A 16,480-nucleotide genomic window follows, 5' to 3' on the forward strand; every position below is an offset into this window, starting at 1 on the left:
TGCAATACCAATAGAAATTCCAACATTTTTCTTCACAAAGATAGAAAAAATGATCTCAAAATTCATATGAAATTTCAGAAGGTCTTAGATATCCAAGCATACCCTCAGCAAAAGAAACACCTCTGAAGGTATCACAATACCTGATCTAAAGTAAATTACAAAGCCATAGTAAAAAAAAAAAAAAAAAAAAAACACATGGTATTGGCATAAAAACAGGATTATAGATCAATGGAACAGAATCAAGGACACGGACTTTAGGTTGAGTAACTACAGTTACTTGATATTTGACAAAGTCTGTAACAATGCAGGCTGGAAAAAAAGATAGCAACTTCAACCAATGGTGCTGGAGAAACTGGATGACCATATGCAAGAAAATGAAACTCAATCCACACATCTCATCATGTACAACACTCAAGCCCAAATGGATCAAAGACCTCAATATATGACCTAAAACTCTGCTACTACTACTAAAAAAAAAAAAAAAAAAAAAAAAAAAAAAAAAAAATAGGAAGAACTTTCCATGGTATAAGAGTGGAGAAAGAAGTCCTGAACAAAACCCTGATAGCTCAGGAACTTAAACAATCATGCAACCACTGGGATCTCATGAAGCTGAAAATTTCTTCACAGACAAACATAATAAGCAGAGCCAATAGATCCACAATGAGAGAAAATTTTTGCCGGCTATACAACTGACAGAGGCCTAATTTCTAGAATCTACACAGAACTCAAAAACCTAAACAATAAAAAGTCAAACAACCCACTCACAAAATGGAGCAGAGAACTGCACAGGTAGTTCTCAGAGGAAGAAATACAAATGGCAAGCGCACACTTAGGAAAATGTCATCATTCCTAATCATCAGGGAAATGCAAATTAAAACAACTATGAGATTCCACCTTGCCCCAGTAAGGATAGCAAACATTAAAAAATCAAGTGAAAACAAATGCTGGCAAGGATGTGGAAAAATAGGGAGCCTCATTCATTGTTGTGAATGTAAGATGTTATAACCACTATGGAAAGCAATTTGGAGACTCCTAAAAAGGTTGACTACAGAGTTACCAACAGGCCCAGCTATTCCCTTACTGGGCATTCACCATAAAAGCTACATGCCTCAGTTCAGAGATATTTGCTCAGTCATGTTTATAACTGCTCAATTCATAATAACTAAAAGCTGGAATCAACCCAGAAGTCCATGATTAGATGAATGGATAACCAAGATGCGGTGTATCTCCACGAGATAGATAGTTAGATGATAGATGTTAGATAGGGAGATGATAGATAGATAGATAGATAGATAGATAGATAGATAGATAGATAGATAGATAGACAGACAGATAGATAGATAGATGATAGATAGATTACATAGCATTAAAGAAATATGACACAATGAAATTTGAAGAAAAATGGTCTAACTTGGAACAGATCATTCTCAATGAAATCATCCAATCACAGAAAGATAATTATCATATGGGCTCACTTATCTGTGGCTCCTAAGCTGAATCTGCCCAAGATGCTGATAGACCAATTAGCATCTTGAAGACTGGACAATAGGGAAGGTGGGGTGGGAGAGGAGGGCAAGGGTGGGGCAGGGACACAAAACTGGACCCAAGTAGCAATGGTACCATAAAGCTCCGTATCCTGACAGACTAAAACGTTGAACCTTTATCAAGTCCTTAGAGGGAACACCTAAATCACAAGGCCCTGAAGAGGGTATGAAAACTAATCTTAATCTTCTCCTGTTTCTCTCATTACTTATCTCTTTTTCCTTCTTTTCCCTTGCTGCTGGCCTGTAACTCCCAGTACCAGCATGTGGTTAACATCCACAATGAGTTGTTCATCAAAGAGGCTTTCAAGGTTTCCCAAAAGAAGACAGATTTCTGTCAGAGTACTTGATGACCCACCAAATTTAATGGTAAGCCCCTACAGCAGAAGACACCATATGCTCTTGGTACAGAACATGGAGTGGCCTGGCTGGAATCTGGAAGAGTGTCAGTCCCCAGACAGTTAGCTCATCTAGTACCAGAAGGTGATACATGAGTGACTGGGGTAAAATGACCAACATCTGTCTAATGGATCTGCTCAATGGAATGGAACCCATAGATGGAGCTGGGAAACAAGTCAGAACCATATCCCCAAAATAAGTCCATTCTCCAATATCAAGCTCCCACCAGTTGTGGGCTACAAGAGGACCTACACCTACTAAATTCTTTTGAGCACAACGTGTCCCCCAACTTTTCCTTATATGATATGCACTACACATGTTACCATGTCCCTTGTTAATTTGTTTTATCCTAAGCAAACCCTGCTGAAATTCTTACATGTACAGAGGAAAGAGTGGATGATGTCCTCAACAGTGTGGATGGTATGGGTGCAGGCAAGGGAGAAGGTTTATAGACAGAAGATTTGCCAAGTAGTTGTCACAGAAGATGGATGAGCTAAAAAATGGGCAATACTCCAACAGGGGAAGAAGTCAAGTATGTATACTGGAAGACATTATGTAAATACATTTCTAGCAGCTGGAAATGTAGCCTAATGGTAATGTGCTTACCTATCCCACACAAGGCCCTGGGTACAGTACCCATCTCCAAAATAAACAAACAAATACATCTTTAAAAAGAAATGCTAACTCCAAATAAAAAATAGAGCAATTACTTACTTAGCTTTATTAAGAATGAAAATAATCTTCCAATTCCATAATTTATATTTGTCAATATCAAAAATTTACCCACTCAGCTCTCTTTTAGAGGGAATTGATTTACATTCTCAGTTTTGCTTTAAAAGAAACAGGTTAGATTCTGGATGCTGATAGTCACTATACAGATATACAATGTCTTCATTAAAATTCCAAAATTTGACTCAAAAATTGTTGGCAAATAAAAAATTCATTAAATGTGACATTTCATGATAATTTGGACATCCTTTAGAAAACAGCAAAGTGGGGCTCAGGACACATGAAAAGAAAAGGAGTTGATTAAATATAGAGTTAGCTACTGCTAACTTGAAATCCACATCCAGGGAATTGGTAGTAGACACTGAGGAGACTCAAATCCCACCAAAACAGAAAACCTGAGGCTCAACACTAAAAGTGATCTCTAATGTGCCCTGTCAGACTCAGAGAACATTTTGAAACAGGAGGTGGAAAGATTGTAGGAACCACAGGGTGGGAAGAGTATCCTGAGGCATTTTTCCCTCAAGACTAACTGATGTATTCATGACCTCACAGTGAATAAGGAGAGCCCTTAGAGCAATGGTGGTGGAAGGGAGGAAATATAGCAGTTTACCCTAATACAGTATAACACGATAGGAACATGAGTAACATGAAATATGTTTATACAGTAAGGTTCAAAATATAAAAAATGGAAAAAAATGAACCTCATATTATAATATGCAGTGAGTTACAGTGTATTTTACAGTCACTTTTACTCTATTAGTTAATTGTTGGTGTTTACACTGATCTAAAGTGTGGAATTAGATCTTATGAATAATGCTATATTTTTAAATAATATAACCTTAAAGTTACTACTAAAATCTGATGTATCTTCAAGAATTTTATTAAAATAAAATCATACTTTTCTGAGATGCAATGAATTATTCCATATAATTTCAACAATGTGTCTCTATTGAACAGAAATAAATAAAATATGAATACATTATTTACAGTTGATCTGAGATGTGCCAAAAATAAATAAGTTTCTAGCACAAGGTTAATTTTATTTCCTTACAAAGCTCCTTTCAAATGCCTAGGGCAGTAAATGCATCCCTTCAAAATTAACCCTTCAATTTTTTCTATAACATGAGACAGAATGTACTTAAAAGCTTAGCCAGACATTACAGATGTGATGAGCAATGTGATTACAATCTGGCCAAAAGATGTTATAAAATTGTTGTTTGCATTGATAACAAAGGACTGCCTTCATTTCCTTCTCATCTTCTCCTATATTTTCATGAAGCATGAACAGAGGTGGCAAATACTGTCTGTCATGGGTAGCACTGTGAGATAAGATGTAAGGAGCCTCATCTGTGCACTAATCGAGAAAACCCACACTCTCTCATGAACTTTTACTTCAGAGAAAAACCGTTTGTCTTGATAAAGATATTTTAGCTCTTGTCATTGACAATGTAAGACTCCCAATATCTTACCTAGTATGAAAAAATGCTTTTCTTCCACTAGAATAACCACAATCAAGAGCACTAAAGTTCTCAACCTTGTATAATCTATGTATAACAAGCAGTTTGGTGGAAGCCCAGCATTCACCTTCAACTGGATCACTTTATTTTCTGAATCACACACACGTGGACCTCATCTACATTCAGTCCAGTCACATAGAGTTTATAAGCAATTGGTTTTCTTTAAGCCAATATTCTCAGTTTTCCTTTGTAGCTCTTGTAGACAGACTCATACTTCCTTAACTCTGGAAAAACAGTGATGTCTGTCTTTCTAAGAAACATATCTAATCTCAACTACACACTGTGACCTCTTTTTCTGAATCTTGCCTTTTTAACTGACAGGTAAGCTTGGCATTTTCTTAATATGGGGATAAGATGTGGATATATTTTCACCTATCCTTAGGGTTAGATTTAAAAAGTAAAACATGACTTGGCTTTTCATGTTCTAGCTCATATTATTACAAAACTAATTTCATATATACATTAGGAATGACAAACAGTATCCTAAGATCAAGCCATGTGAAGAGTACTATAAACTGCTATTCTGTTGACTATTGTTAACAAAATATATACAATTCTTTCCTTACATTCTCCCTAGTATGTGACTATAGTTGTTATTTACCCACAGAGATATAAACAATAATAACATGTTACAATTTGCAAAGCTTTATTTTAGCTTTTAAAACACAATTGGCCAGAGAGATGACTCAGCAGTTACAGCACTCTCCTGCAAAGCCTAATGACCCTGGTTTGCTTCCCCAATATCCATGTTAATCCAGATGCACAGAGTGACACATGCTTCTGGAGTTCTTTTTTTAGTGGCTAGAAGCCCTGGCAAGCCCATATTCTCATTTTCTCTCCTCTCTCTCCCTCTCTCTCTCTTTCTCTTTCTCCCACTGTCTCTCTCTCTCTCTCTTTCTCCCACTGTCTCTCTCTCTTTCTCCCTCTCTCTCTCTCTCTCTCTTTCTCCCTCTCTCTCTCTCTCTCTCTCTCTCTTTCTCCCTCTCTCTCTCTCTCTCTCTCTCTTTCTCCCTCTCTCTCTCTCTCTCTCTCTCTCTTTCTCCCTCTCTCTCTCTCTCTCTCTCTTTCTCCCTCTCTCTCTCTCTCTCTCTCTCTCTTTCTCCCTCTCTCTCTCTCTCTCTCTTTCTCCCTCTCTCTCTCTCTCTCTCTCTCTCTTTCTCCCTCTCTCTCTCTCTCTCTTTCTCCCTCTCTCTCTCTCTCTCTTTCTCCCTCTCTCTCTCTCTTTCTCTTTCTCCCTCTCTCTCTCTCTCTTCCTCTCTCTCTCTCTTCCTCTCTCTCTCTCTCTCTCTCTCTCTTCCTCTCTCTCTCTCTCTCTCTCTTCCTCTCTCTCTCTCTCTCTCTTCCTCTCTCTCTCTCTTTCTCTTTCTCTCTCTCCAAATAAATAAATACAATATTTTGAAAAGACAGTTTTATATATATATATATATATATATAAATCTAATAAATTACATCAACACTGCACAATGGTTAATAACATAATATTTTTAGCATGTTTGGGACTCGATACCAACAACTATTTGCAACCCAGGTGACAATGACTAAGTTATGTAACCTCTGCATGCCTCAGTTTCTTCATTTAATAGTAATAAGAACTTCCTGAAAGGTCTGTTAATAGCAGTTGAAAGCTGGGGCTCAAAAAGTATTTAAAGTAGTACCTGGGATAAAGTAAGCATTCCAATGTAAAAAAAGTTTAAAATGGAAAGTTAGAGGCAGTTTTATAAGGAACAAACCTCACTATAGCCTAACTTAAGAAATTCTAACATACCAACCATTGCACATATCTGAATAGGAAATAATTGTTTTGCAAACTCCATGCTTACAGGAAAAAGAAAAACAGAAGAAAGAAAAGAATCAACAGGTCTGTGGGGGCTTTATGCATGTGATTATCTGTGAAGGTGACATTTGTGAAGAAGCATATGTTACTTGTTCCCTGAGCTGTGAATGATCGTTTCCTCATCATACACAAGCAAATTAAGAAGGCTGCTGTGGTGCCCAGAAATCACCCTTTAAACAAAGTCAAAATTAATGATAAAAATGAGTTCCCTTTGTGTTTGATTTTCATCTATCTGCATTCAATAATAAATGAGCTATCAAAGAAAACTACCCATTAGCTGTTAATTCATAATGACTTTCGAAAGCAATCCCTATGCTACCACAGATATCTTACTGACAAGTCCTACTCTGCAGGGCTTTAGTTGAAATGAAAAGAGGAAACAAAACTCCACAAATTGAGCTGCTCCTCTTTCTGGGCCTTGTCAGGGGATATGCCAATGCACAGAAATCACGTTTAATGTAAACAAGATAAAGTAAGATTTGGTCTATGTATTTAACTATTTTTATCTTCCTTTATGATTTACTTTACCATAAGTAAAAGAAGATATCAATGTAGTTACATTACATTTCAAAATGCTGTTTTGTTGTGTCAAAATGAATATCCCTCCAAGTCTGAGAAAGCTTTCTATGGGGAAACTATCTGAAACAGAACTTATGTGTGCTTTGCCCTGTGACAAATATCACTCAGTTGTTCATTTGAAATCAGTGAGCTTTTCGCATAGTACTATAATAAGAGCTAAGCATTCTGACTTTGGGTATGTACAAACAAACTTAACACACTGGCTCATAACTGGCATTATCCATGGAATAACAGGATTTTAAAGAAGTATTAAGACAAATTTGATCTTCACTGGAAATAATAAAAAAATTAAAAACACCATTACCAAATTTGTATGCATTTAATTTATAGTCTGCAATCTAACAAAAGAAGCCATAAAAGATGGCATAATGTGATCTTCAACAACTGCATGGTAAAAGGTGGTAAGCAGGCATGCTAAAGGGCAGTACTTTAGGGACATGATGTTTTCCAATTGAACAGTGCATTTACTTTCATAAGAAAGGGGGAAACTACTAGAGTAAAAATAAGTATTTTAAATCTTCAAGAGCAAGGCAGTTTTTTATAGAACTGAGCTCACAAACAATAAGACTAAAGACACAGTTCAGTGGTAAAGCTCTTACCCAGCATACAAATGCACATACTCCAACATCTCCCAAAAATAATAATAAAAATTCACTTGCCAAGCAGTGACTAAAAGTGTCTTTATATAACAGTACAGACAATACTAAAGACTTAGTAAAACAAATTTAAAACAATATTTGTTTATTTGGGATTTTTTCCTAATTTTCCTGTTAATAAGACTCTTTCACCACATAACAATTCTATTTGTTATTTAATACTTTTTAAGATACTATATTCATGGAGGGATGTCTCCAAGAATTAAATATTATCATGACAGAGTTCTATAATTTTCTTGACTTTTAATATGTTATAAAATTGATAGCTATTTCTCACAATGAAGAGTACTTCCCTAATGGTCTCTATAGTCTTCATTTGCAAAGTCATGGACGAAGTCCCTCCTAGGAGTCAGATGTCATCAACACTCAAGACATAAAGGTGAAGAGCCTTCAATTCTCAAAAAAGTTCACAGTCCAAAATGTTAAGCTAACTGATCAATTTTAAACATAATTATAGATTGTCCATTAACTACAGTAGATACCGGTCATAGTGAGTAAAGAAAAAAAGGCTTATTTTAGATTAGAGGGAAAAAGAATAATCCAGGAACAAAATATGAACTTTGAAATTATGGAAAATTTCACCAACTATAAGTGACACTACATAGTGCATCAGATACCGGAGATAATGAGGGTCTGTCAAAGTACTAAAATTGGGAAAAGCCATTCCAGGTAAAAGGGCTATTGTTTTTGGTACGTACTAAAACATGACCAAACTAGTCAATACCAGGCAGAGCCACAGAAATGCAATGTAGACATCATGTACAATAAAGACAGAGCTGAGCAGGGTGCAGAAGCCAGGAATTAAAGTCTTCCTGTGGCAAACCAAGGGTTACAGAATTCATAATGGCCAATGGCTTTCATATTGACTTTAAAACAGGCATTCCTTTGGATATGATCATACATGGGATCCCAATTTCAAAACAATCAAGGAATCTGCTTCATTTCAAGAGAGTCATGGGAAATCTGAAAACAGACCAAGACAGTTTCTTGTCACCTGACTTGAAAATTTCAGCTACGAAGACAGGAGAGTTGGTCATAAAAAAGTTTGCAAGAGGGGCTGGAGAGATGGCTTAGTGGTTAAGGACCCCGGTTCGAGTCTCAATTTCCCAGGACCCACATTAGCCAGATGCACAAGGGGGCGCATGCATCTGGCGTTCGTTTACAGAGGCTGGAAGCTCTGGCTCACCCATCCTGTGTCTGTCTGTCTGTCTGTCTCTCCCACTCTCTCCCACACTCTCTCCCACTCTCCCTCCCTCCTTCTCTATGTTGCTCTCAAATAAATAAATAAATAAACAAACAAACAAAAATTTAAGAAAAAAAAGTTTGCAAGAGGAGAACAATATGAACAAATTTCTAGTCTTATTTCTAGAATAGAATAAGACATATAAATAGAATAAGAAATTAACTCTTTATAATGGCAGGTGGTAGTGAAACAATTTTAAGAACATATAGAATTAAGATGAAATCAAAGTGACCACCAAGAAAGAAAGGTCATTAAGATTCAACTCAACAGCAAAACAATTATGCACAATATGTATGTCAGAGCTCTAGCATTATTTTCAAGATGGTAAAAGTAAAAAGAAAAGTGAAAATCTAGATTGTTGTAGCAGACTTAGTCATAGACTAAATATGAAATAACATAATCATTCAAGTTATCTCTAAAATGCAACAGAATGTTGCATAAAAAAGTAAGATATTAAAATTAAGCTTGAAAAGAAACCCCAATAATTTATGGCAGGTTTATGATGCCAGGTAGTATCTTTCAACAGTATATACTTTTTTTTTTTAATTTGTGGAATAATTAGGAATAACTTGGGAGCTGCAAATGAAGAAGGCCTTGTTATAAGTCAATATATAGTAGAAATCACTTGTGTAAGTAAATAAAATATTCATATGAATAAGTGCTTCCAATGATTCAAAATACTAGATGAGATCTGTGTTGCTTTATTTGTATGCCTTGAAATTTAGTAATTTCATCTAGTTACTTGTATACTTTTACTTCATTTTTTTTTTTTTTTTCAAGGTAGGGTCTCACTCTAGACCAGGCTGACTTGGAATTCACTATGTAGTCTCAGGGTAGCTTGGAACTCACAGTGATCCTCCTACCTCTGCCTCCCGAGTGCTGGGATTAAAGGCATGTACTTTTATTTCATTTTTATTACCAAATCAGTGTAGAAAAGAATAAAGAAGGAAAGAATGATCATTCACGGTAATATATTTTTCTATCTAGGAATTTTCACTACATAAGAAGAGAGGCTTTCATGGACTAGTTAAGTGTATAATTCTTGTCAAATGTAAATGGGATCACTGCAGCACTAGTTTGTGGTCAAGAACAGAGTCTGGATTATTTGTGGAAAAAAATGTTATTGAGGAGATTAAGACATGATAATTCTGCATTCTAGGTCAGTCTAGGCTATATATGGAGACTCTGTATCCAGATAAAATTAAATAGTTAGTCATTAAAATCATTAAAGATCAAAATAAAATGAGTAAAAATTGGGCATGGTGGCACACGCCTTTAATCCCAGCACTCGGGAGGCAGAGTTAGGAGGATCGCCCTGAGTTCAAGGCCACCCTGAGACTACATAGTAAATTCCAGATCAGCCTGAGCTACAGCTACATAGTGAATTCCATATCAGCCTGAGCTAGAGAGAGACCTATCTCAAAAAAAAAAAAAAAAGAGTAAAATAAGAAAGCACTGTTTATGAAAATTTTCCTTAAAAAGTACTATAAACACAGATAAAAACATTCCATTCTTTCTCTTCTTCACACAAATGCAGGATGAACAATATAAAGTTTTGAGTACAGAAAACATAAATTTAATTACTTTTTAGGTATTATATTAAAAAGAAAAGGCAAAATTGGATTAAAAATATTAATATGGTATAAACTCAAAATAGAAGGGAACATTTCTACTTTCCCTCTAATCATCTCAGGCAAAAAACACTTTTTCATAAATTTACAAGATAATTGTGTGTTTCCTATCAACATTCTAAGGACCATCAGAGAAAAAGAAAGTAAAAATAAAAGTGAGTCAATTAGCAAGGCTTTATTCTCATCACAGAGGAGAGATCTTCTCATGGTGTGTTATTTGTGTTCATTAACATTCATATTGTATTCTGCAAACAAAGAATCCTCATCTTTTGGTAAGGAAAGTGCATCCAATTCTACCTATGCCCTCTCTCACAAATTAGTATTTCAGGGTTTTATAGGTTGATTAATATGAACTGGTTAATATATTAAGGGAATAAAAGAATATCTCTAGGTCACACAGAAAAAAAGTATCACATATAAGGATATCACAAGCAAGAAATCACCAGTTTGACCAAAATCTCTTAATACTCTGAGAATCTAATGACCTAAGTGAAGCATGAGAATTATAAAATATTCTACTACAAAGTATATGTGATTTTTTTTTTTTTTTTTTGCTTCTTCTATTTAAGGAGGGTTATTTTGAAGTTTGAGTTAAAAATAAATTTCCCAGGGTTTCTTCCCAGCAAATATCCATGGAAAATGAGTAATGGCAATGATTAACAAGAGAAGCATAGAAAGATTTAAAAAAAAAAAAAATATATATATATATATATGTGTGTGTGTGTGTGTGTGTGTGTGTGTAAGTTTCAACATTTTTTTTTTTTTTGAAAGATGGAAAGGAGTTAGAAAGTTGAGTAGGTAAGAAGGAAGGCATCTGGCATACATAGAAAGTACCTGGAGAAGTCAATTTGGCCTCCATCACACCCAAAATAGACCTCCAAAAAAAAATCTCATATTCTGAAGACTCAGCACTAGTAATGAATATTGAATGTGTTAAATAATAAAACAAGAAATTAAAAGAGGACCACGGGCTTTAGAGGGAGCTTCTCCTTAACCCAAATAGGGGCAAAAATACCTCTGCATACACATTATCTCTCACTATTCAAGTGGGAGATCACAGGTTCATTCTCTGAAAATAGTAGGAGAAGTCTCCACACCTATACAGTGGGCATGGAAGAATCACATGGTTGAAAATGGGATTAGATGGTCCTCTTACCCACATTCCTTGCTCTGATCCAGATGCTAATAAGGGGTATAAAGCCATTTACTCCATAACCCTCTACTCACCCACTATAAGATCCCTGAAGTTTCAGCTCAAGAAAAAAAGAAAATAATTCCACAGAAAAAGTATTAAGTCATTGTCATTAATAAAAAATCAGGTTCATGATTTTACCCTCTAAGAATTCTCATGACAAACTAGCCAGCACTCATGTATAGAGATTTCAGTGTGCCTTCAACCAACCCAACCAGATCACTTTCCTCATGCAAATGAATTCCATTATGTTGGTCAAGAAAACCAGCTTTCACCTTTGTCTCTGGCACAGAGAGCTTGACTCTGCAAACCCTATTTCACAGACCTCTGGTTTCCCAAGAGCTTTGTCCAATGCTAGCCCTAGAAAGATGTTAGAAGTGGAGAGGGGTAAGAGGCCAGAGAAACTGCTTCATTCCATCAAATGGCTCCTTCCCTGTGAGGGCAGTAAGAGTCACTCAGCATTGCAGCTCTCAGCCAAAGCCACATGTTCCTCTTAAGGTGGTCCACTTCTCTCCTTGGACTTCTAGGTATCCATCCTTACTTGTCAGGGCAGAGGTAGGGTTAAAATACAGATGACTTTGAACCCTGCATTCCCTTTGAACTCTTGTAGATTCTCCTACATACTCAACTTTGAAAATTGCCTTTTTGAAAATACCTATTCAACCTATCCTATTTTGAGTATGGCATTTGCTTCCCATGGGGACTTAGATCAATACCACTTATGATAGAATGTCTTTCTGCCTTCTAAAACTCTGGTCAACTTCTATATATGATACAGAGCATGTTGGAATGTCAAACTCCTCTGTAAGTTTTTCTGTTGCCATCAGAAAATAAATAAACTGTTCACTCAAGTCTGGTTAAAGAAACAATGTGGAAGTTTCTTTTATTTAAATAATAATGTTATTAAAGGTATACATTTTTAAGTAGTGAATTTAAAAGATTTGTAAATTCCTTTGGCTGTGTTCAAAATAAAAAAAATGTAAAAGATATGAATAATATATGTCTAATAATCCCTCAGGAACATGGTCTTCCAACATCATTAAAAATTTTAATGTTTAATTTAATGTTACCATATCATTTTATTTTTAAATATTGACTTGAAAACTCATTTAAACCTTTAAAAGAATACATTTATATCACATATAAGTAGTTAAATATCTTTTTTCATAAAGTTCAAATGGAAAAAAATGAACATTTTTTTAGAGATTGCAAAGCTACAATTTCAGTGGCAGATAAGGGTTCTTTTGTTAATGGTGACCAGATAATTCATAAGAGAAATCCTCAAGTTAAAAAAAAAAAAGTTTAAAAAGTCACTCCCTTGAGTAGACTGGATAAATTTTCAAGTCCCATTTAAATGAAGGTTTTTAATTACCAAGATAGACTACTCAGGGACCAAGTCAGATTGAAAAGCTAAAAACCTCAAATCAAATCAGTTGACTTTCATAGAGAATTATTATTCTCTAAAATAGGTGCATCATTTTCTATGTATGGATAACTAATTCTGTGTCACAATTTACAATTATGATGCTATCTAAGTGCACCCTTAACATTTAAAACATCAAACACTGATAATATTTGGGGTCTGTATTTCTAGTTAATTATGTTCATGAAAATTTTCAGAAAACAGTAATGAAGTAAACTAAGAACATTTTTTTTTTAAATTTTTACGTGATGTCGCTTTGCTGTAGAACATGGATTAAAGGCCAGGTGAGGGCTGGAGAGATGGCTTAGCGGTTAAGCGCTTGCCTGTGAAGCCTAAGGACCCCGGTTCGAGGCTCGGTTCCCAGGTCCCACGTTAGCCAGATGCACAAGGGGGCGCACGCGTCTTGAGTTCGTTTGCAGAGGCTGGAAGCCCTGGAGCGCCCATTCTCTCCCTCTCCCTCTATCTGTCTTTCTCTCTGTGTCTGTCACTCTCAAATAAGTAAATAAAAAATTAAAAAAAAAAAAAAGGCCAGGTGAAAAGGTAGATGCTATTTTTTTTAACTCCCAGATTATTTCATCAGATCAAAGTACACAAATTTGGGGAGGGACAAAAAGCATAATATATTCCATAGAATAGCACAACAACTATGAAAGATTGCAGGCAAATTGAAGGAGGCAAAGTCTAACGGAGTAGACTGCATATCATCACTCATTGGTGGTACAGGTTAAGTATTCCTTATCCAAAACGCTTGAGATCAAAAGGGCCTCATATTAAGGTTTGTTTATATGTTGCTACTTTTTAAAAATATTCATGCATAAAGCATCTTAGAGACAGGATCCAAGTCTAAGCATAAAATTCAAATATGTTTCATACAGCTTGAGGGTAATTGTTTGGAATAGTATTAATAATTTTCTGCAAAATTTTATGGTTGGTGTTTTCCAACTGTGGCATCATGTCAGCACTTAAGATGCTTCAGATTTTTATAGCGCTTTTGGAATTCCCATTGTGGGTTTAGAAATGTTCAATACATATTTAATAATTTACCTTGTGCAGAAACAACATATTGAAATTCATTCATTGCACCTTTAATTTTAAAATGGAAGAATATGTCACGACTCGTAAAATTTTCTAATAAAAAGCAAAAAATAGGGCCAGAGAGATGACTTAGAGGTTAAGGCATTTACCTGCTAGGCCTAAGGACCCAGGTTCAATTCCCCAGGATGCATGTCAGCCAAATACACATAATACACATGCACATGTGTTTAGTGATTGTTAGCAGTAGCTAGAGTCCATGACATGCCCCTTCTCTCCCTCTCTCTCCCTGCCTTTCTCTCTTTTTCTTGCTCTCTACTAAATTAATAAAAGATTTTTTAGAAAGGAAAAAATAACACTATAATCTAAAAAAGGTAAATTCAATATTAAAGTAATAAATATTAAGAAAAGCAAATAAATAAAAAGTTTCACTTCACAGTGTTCACATAAACAATAATCAGATATTTTATATTTCCTTCAAAAATAACCTAATCAAGCATTAAGCCAGGTGTTTTATATATATATATATATAATATATATATATATATATAAATAATATATATATATATATATAAATGTATATATATATATATATATATATACACACATACATACACACACACACACACACACAGTGTGTGTGTGTGTGTATAGTAATATATGCATATGTAGTACCAGCACCCACGAAGTTGAATTAGGAAGATCTGAGCTATATCACAAGATCCTTTCTCAGATAAAAGAAAGGATAGGAGTCCACAAATATCTTCAACATTCATTAAATGTTTCTGGATTGCATCCTCTGCAGACATTGTGGTTATAGTCATAACATACAGTGAAGCAAGTTCAGGTGCTACAGATTTTTCCCCCAATATTATCAGTGTTTGATGTTTCAAATGTTAGGGTGCACTTAGATAGCATCATAATTGTAAATTGTGACACAGAATTAGTTATCCATACATAGAAAGTCAACTGATTTGATTTTTCTTGTTGCTGGTGTTTGTTGTTTGTCTACAAATTTAATAAGAATTTTGGAGCTGGACAGATGGCTTAACAGTTATGACACTTGCCTGAGAAGCCAAAGAACCAGGTTTGATTCCCCAGGACCTACATAAGCCAGATACATATGGTGACACATGTGTCTAGAGTTTGTTTACAGTGGCTAGAGGCCGTGGTGCATCTATTCTCTCTACCTATCTCTTTCTTTCTCTCTTACTCCCTCCTTCTCTTTCTCTTAAATAAATGAATGAATTAGGACTTTGCTACGGCAAGTTAAAATGTCTTCATAGTTCATACAATATGCTTTTTCTTGGCAATATTGCCATAATTTTTGTAAACATTTTTTTTAATTTCATTGTAATTTTTTAAACTGCAAAGTATACATTCTTTGCATTTTGATCTTAAATGTACTTTAAATAACTATATAATTAATGTGAAATGGCAAGAGTGTCAAAAATGATTTAATCACAGGATTTATCATGATAATTGTCAAAAGCAGGGAAAAGAGATATAGAAGCAGACTATTTTATATGAGCAGCCACTGTAAATGCAGAAGGATTACACTGCACCCTAGATACCAAACAGCCTCAAATGTGTAATGGACATGCTGAGTCTCTTCTGCTTGAGAGGTTCCTTGAGAGGAGAGCAGAAGACATGGGGTGTTCCTCTAGACTTCCCAGTCTCCTTCTAACAGTATTTTCAATTGAACCGTACAGACAGAATAAAAACAGAATGAAACAGGTAGAAACGGACCTTTATCTTGGACCCATGAGGTATCACTGGAGATTTGTTCTGATTGGGTGGGATATACAGCTCCCATTTTCCATAATCCAATTTTTTGTATGGATGAGAAAATGGATTCCAACCACCTAAAAAGATGACAAATAGTTAGAGAGTAGCTTGATAGGACAATAAATTGAAAGTAAAGCATAATGTACTATTTACCTAGAAAATATGAATTTGCCAAAAAGGGGAGGGGGGCTGGAGAGACAGCTTAGTGAGTAAGGCACTTGCTTGCAAGACCTAACGACTCAGGTTCACTTCCCTATTACCCATGTAAATCAGTTCATTTGCAGTGGCTAAAGGCCCTAGTGTACCCATTCTTTTCCCCTCTATCTGTCTCTTCACCACCCCCTCTAAAATAAATAAATAAATAGTATTTTTAAAAAAGCCTTTTCTTGATTCCTCAGGACCCACATTAGCCAGATGCACAAGGGCCACACGCATCTGGAGTTCCTTTGCAGTGGCTAGAGGCCCTGGCATGCCCATTCTCTATCTATCTGCCTCTTTCTCTCTCTGTCTGTTGCTCTCAAATAAATTTTTTAAAAATGCATTTTAAGGTAATAACCAAAAGTGTCTAGTAGCCACTTAGAAGAAAAGGTAGTAGCACCAGCCTGAATACATTAGAAATAACTCTGGGATGGGCAGATGGCTCAACAGTTAAAGACCTTGCCTACAAAGTCAAAGGACCCAGATTCGATTCCCGAGTACCCATGGAAAGCCAGATGAACCAAGTGAAGAATGTGTCCAGACTTTGTTTGCAGTGGGTAAGGGGCCCTGGTGTGCCCAAACTCTATATCTGTCTCATTCTTTGTCACTTTCTCTCAAATAAATAAATAAATGAAATATTAAAATAAAAAAGAAAAAAGACCTGGAGAGATGGCTTAGTGGTAAAGGTATTTGCCTGTAAAGGCAAAGGACCCAGGTT

The 16,480-nt window shown here is 35.5% G+C and overlaps 1 protein-coding gene across 1 annotated transcript in view; it reads right to left on the minus strand.

The window, feature by feature from the left end:
* Nucleotides 1-16,480, minus strand: part of Gbe1 (1,4-alpha-glucan branching enzyme 1) — a 282,900-nt gene that overhangs the window by 175,196 nt on the left and 91,224 nt on the right. Inside the window, exon 3 of the mRNA XM_004665512.2 lies at nt 15,526-15,641. Coding sequence (XP_004665569.1) covers nt 15,526-15,641 — 116 coding nt within the window. The remainder of the gene's footprint in view (nt 1-15,525; nt 15,642-16,480) is intronic.

This window comes from Jaculus jaculus, chromosome 4 (genome assembly GCF_020740685.1).
Source record: "Jaculus jaculus isolate mJacJac1 chromosome 4, mJacJac1.mat.Y.cur, whole genome shotgun sequence".
Lineage (NCBI taxonomy): Eukaryota > Metazoa > Chordata > Mammalia > Rodentia > Dipodidae > Jaculus > Jaculus jaculus.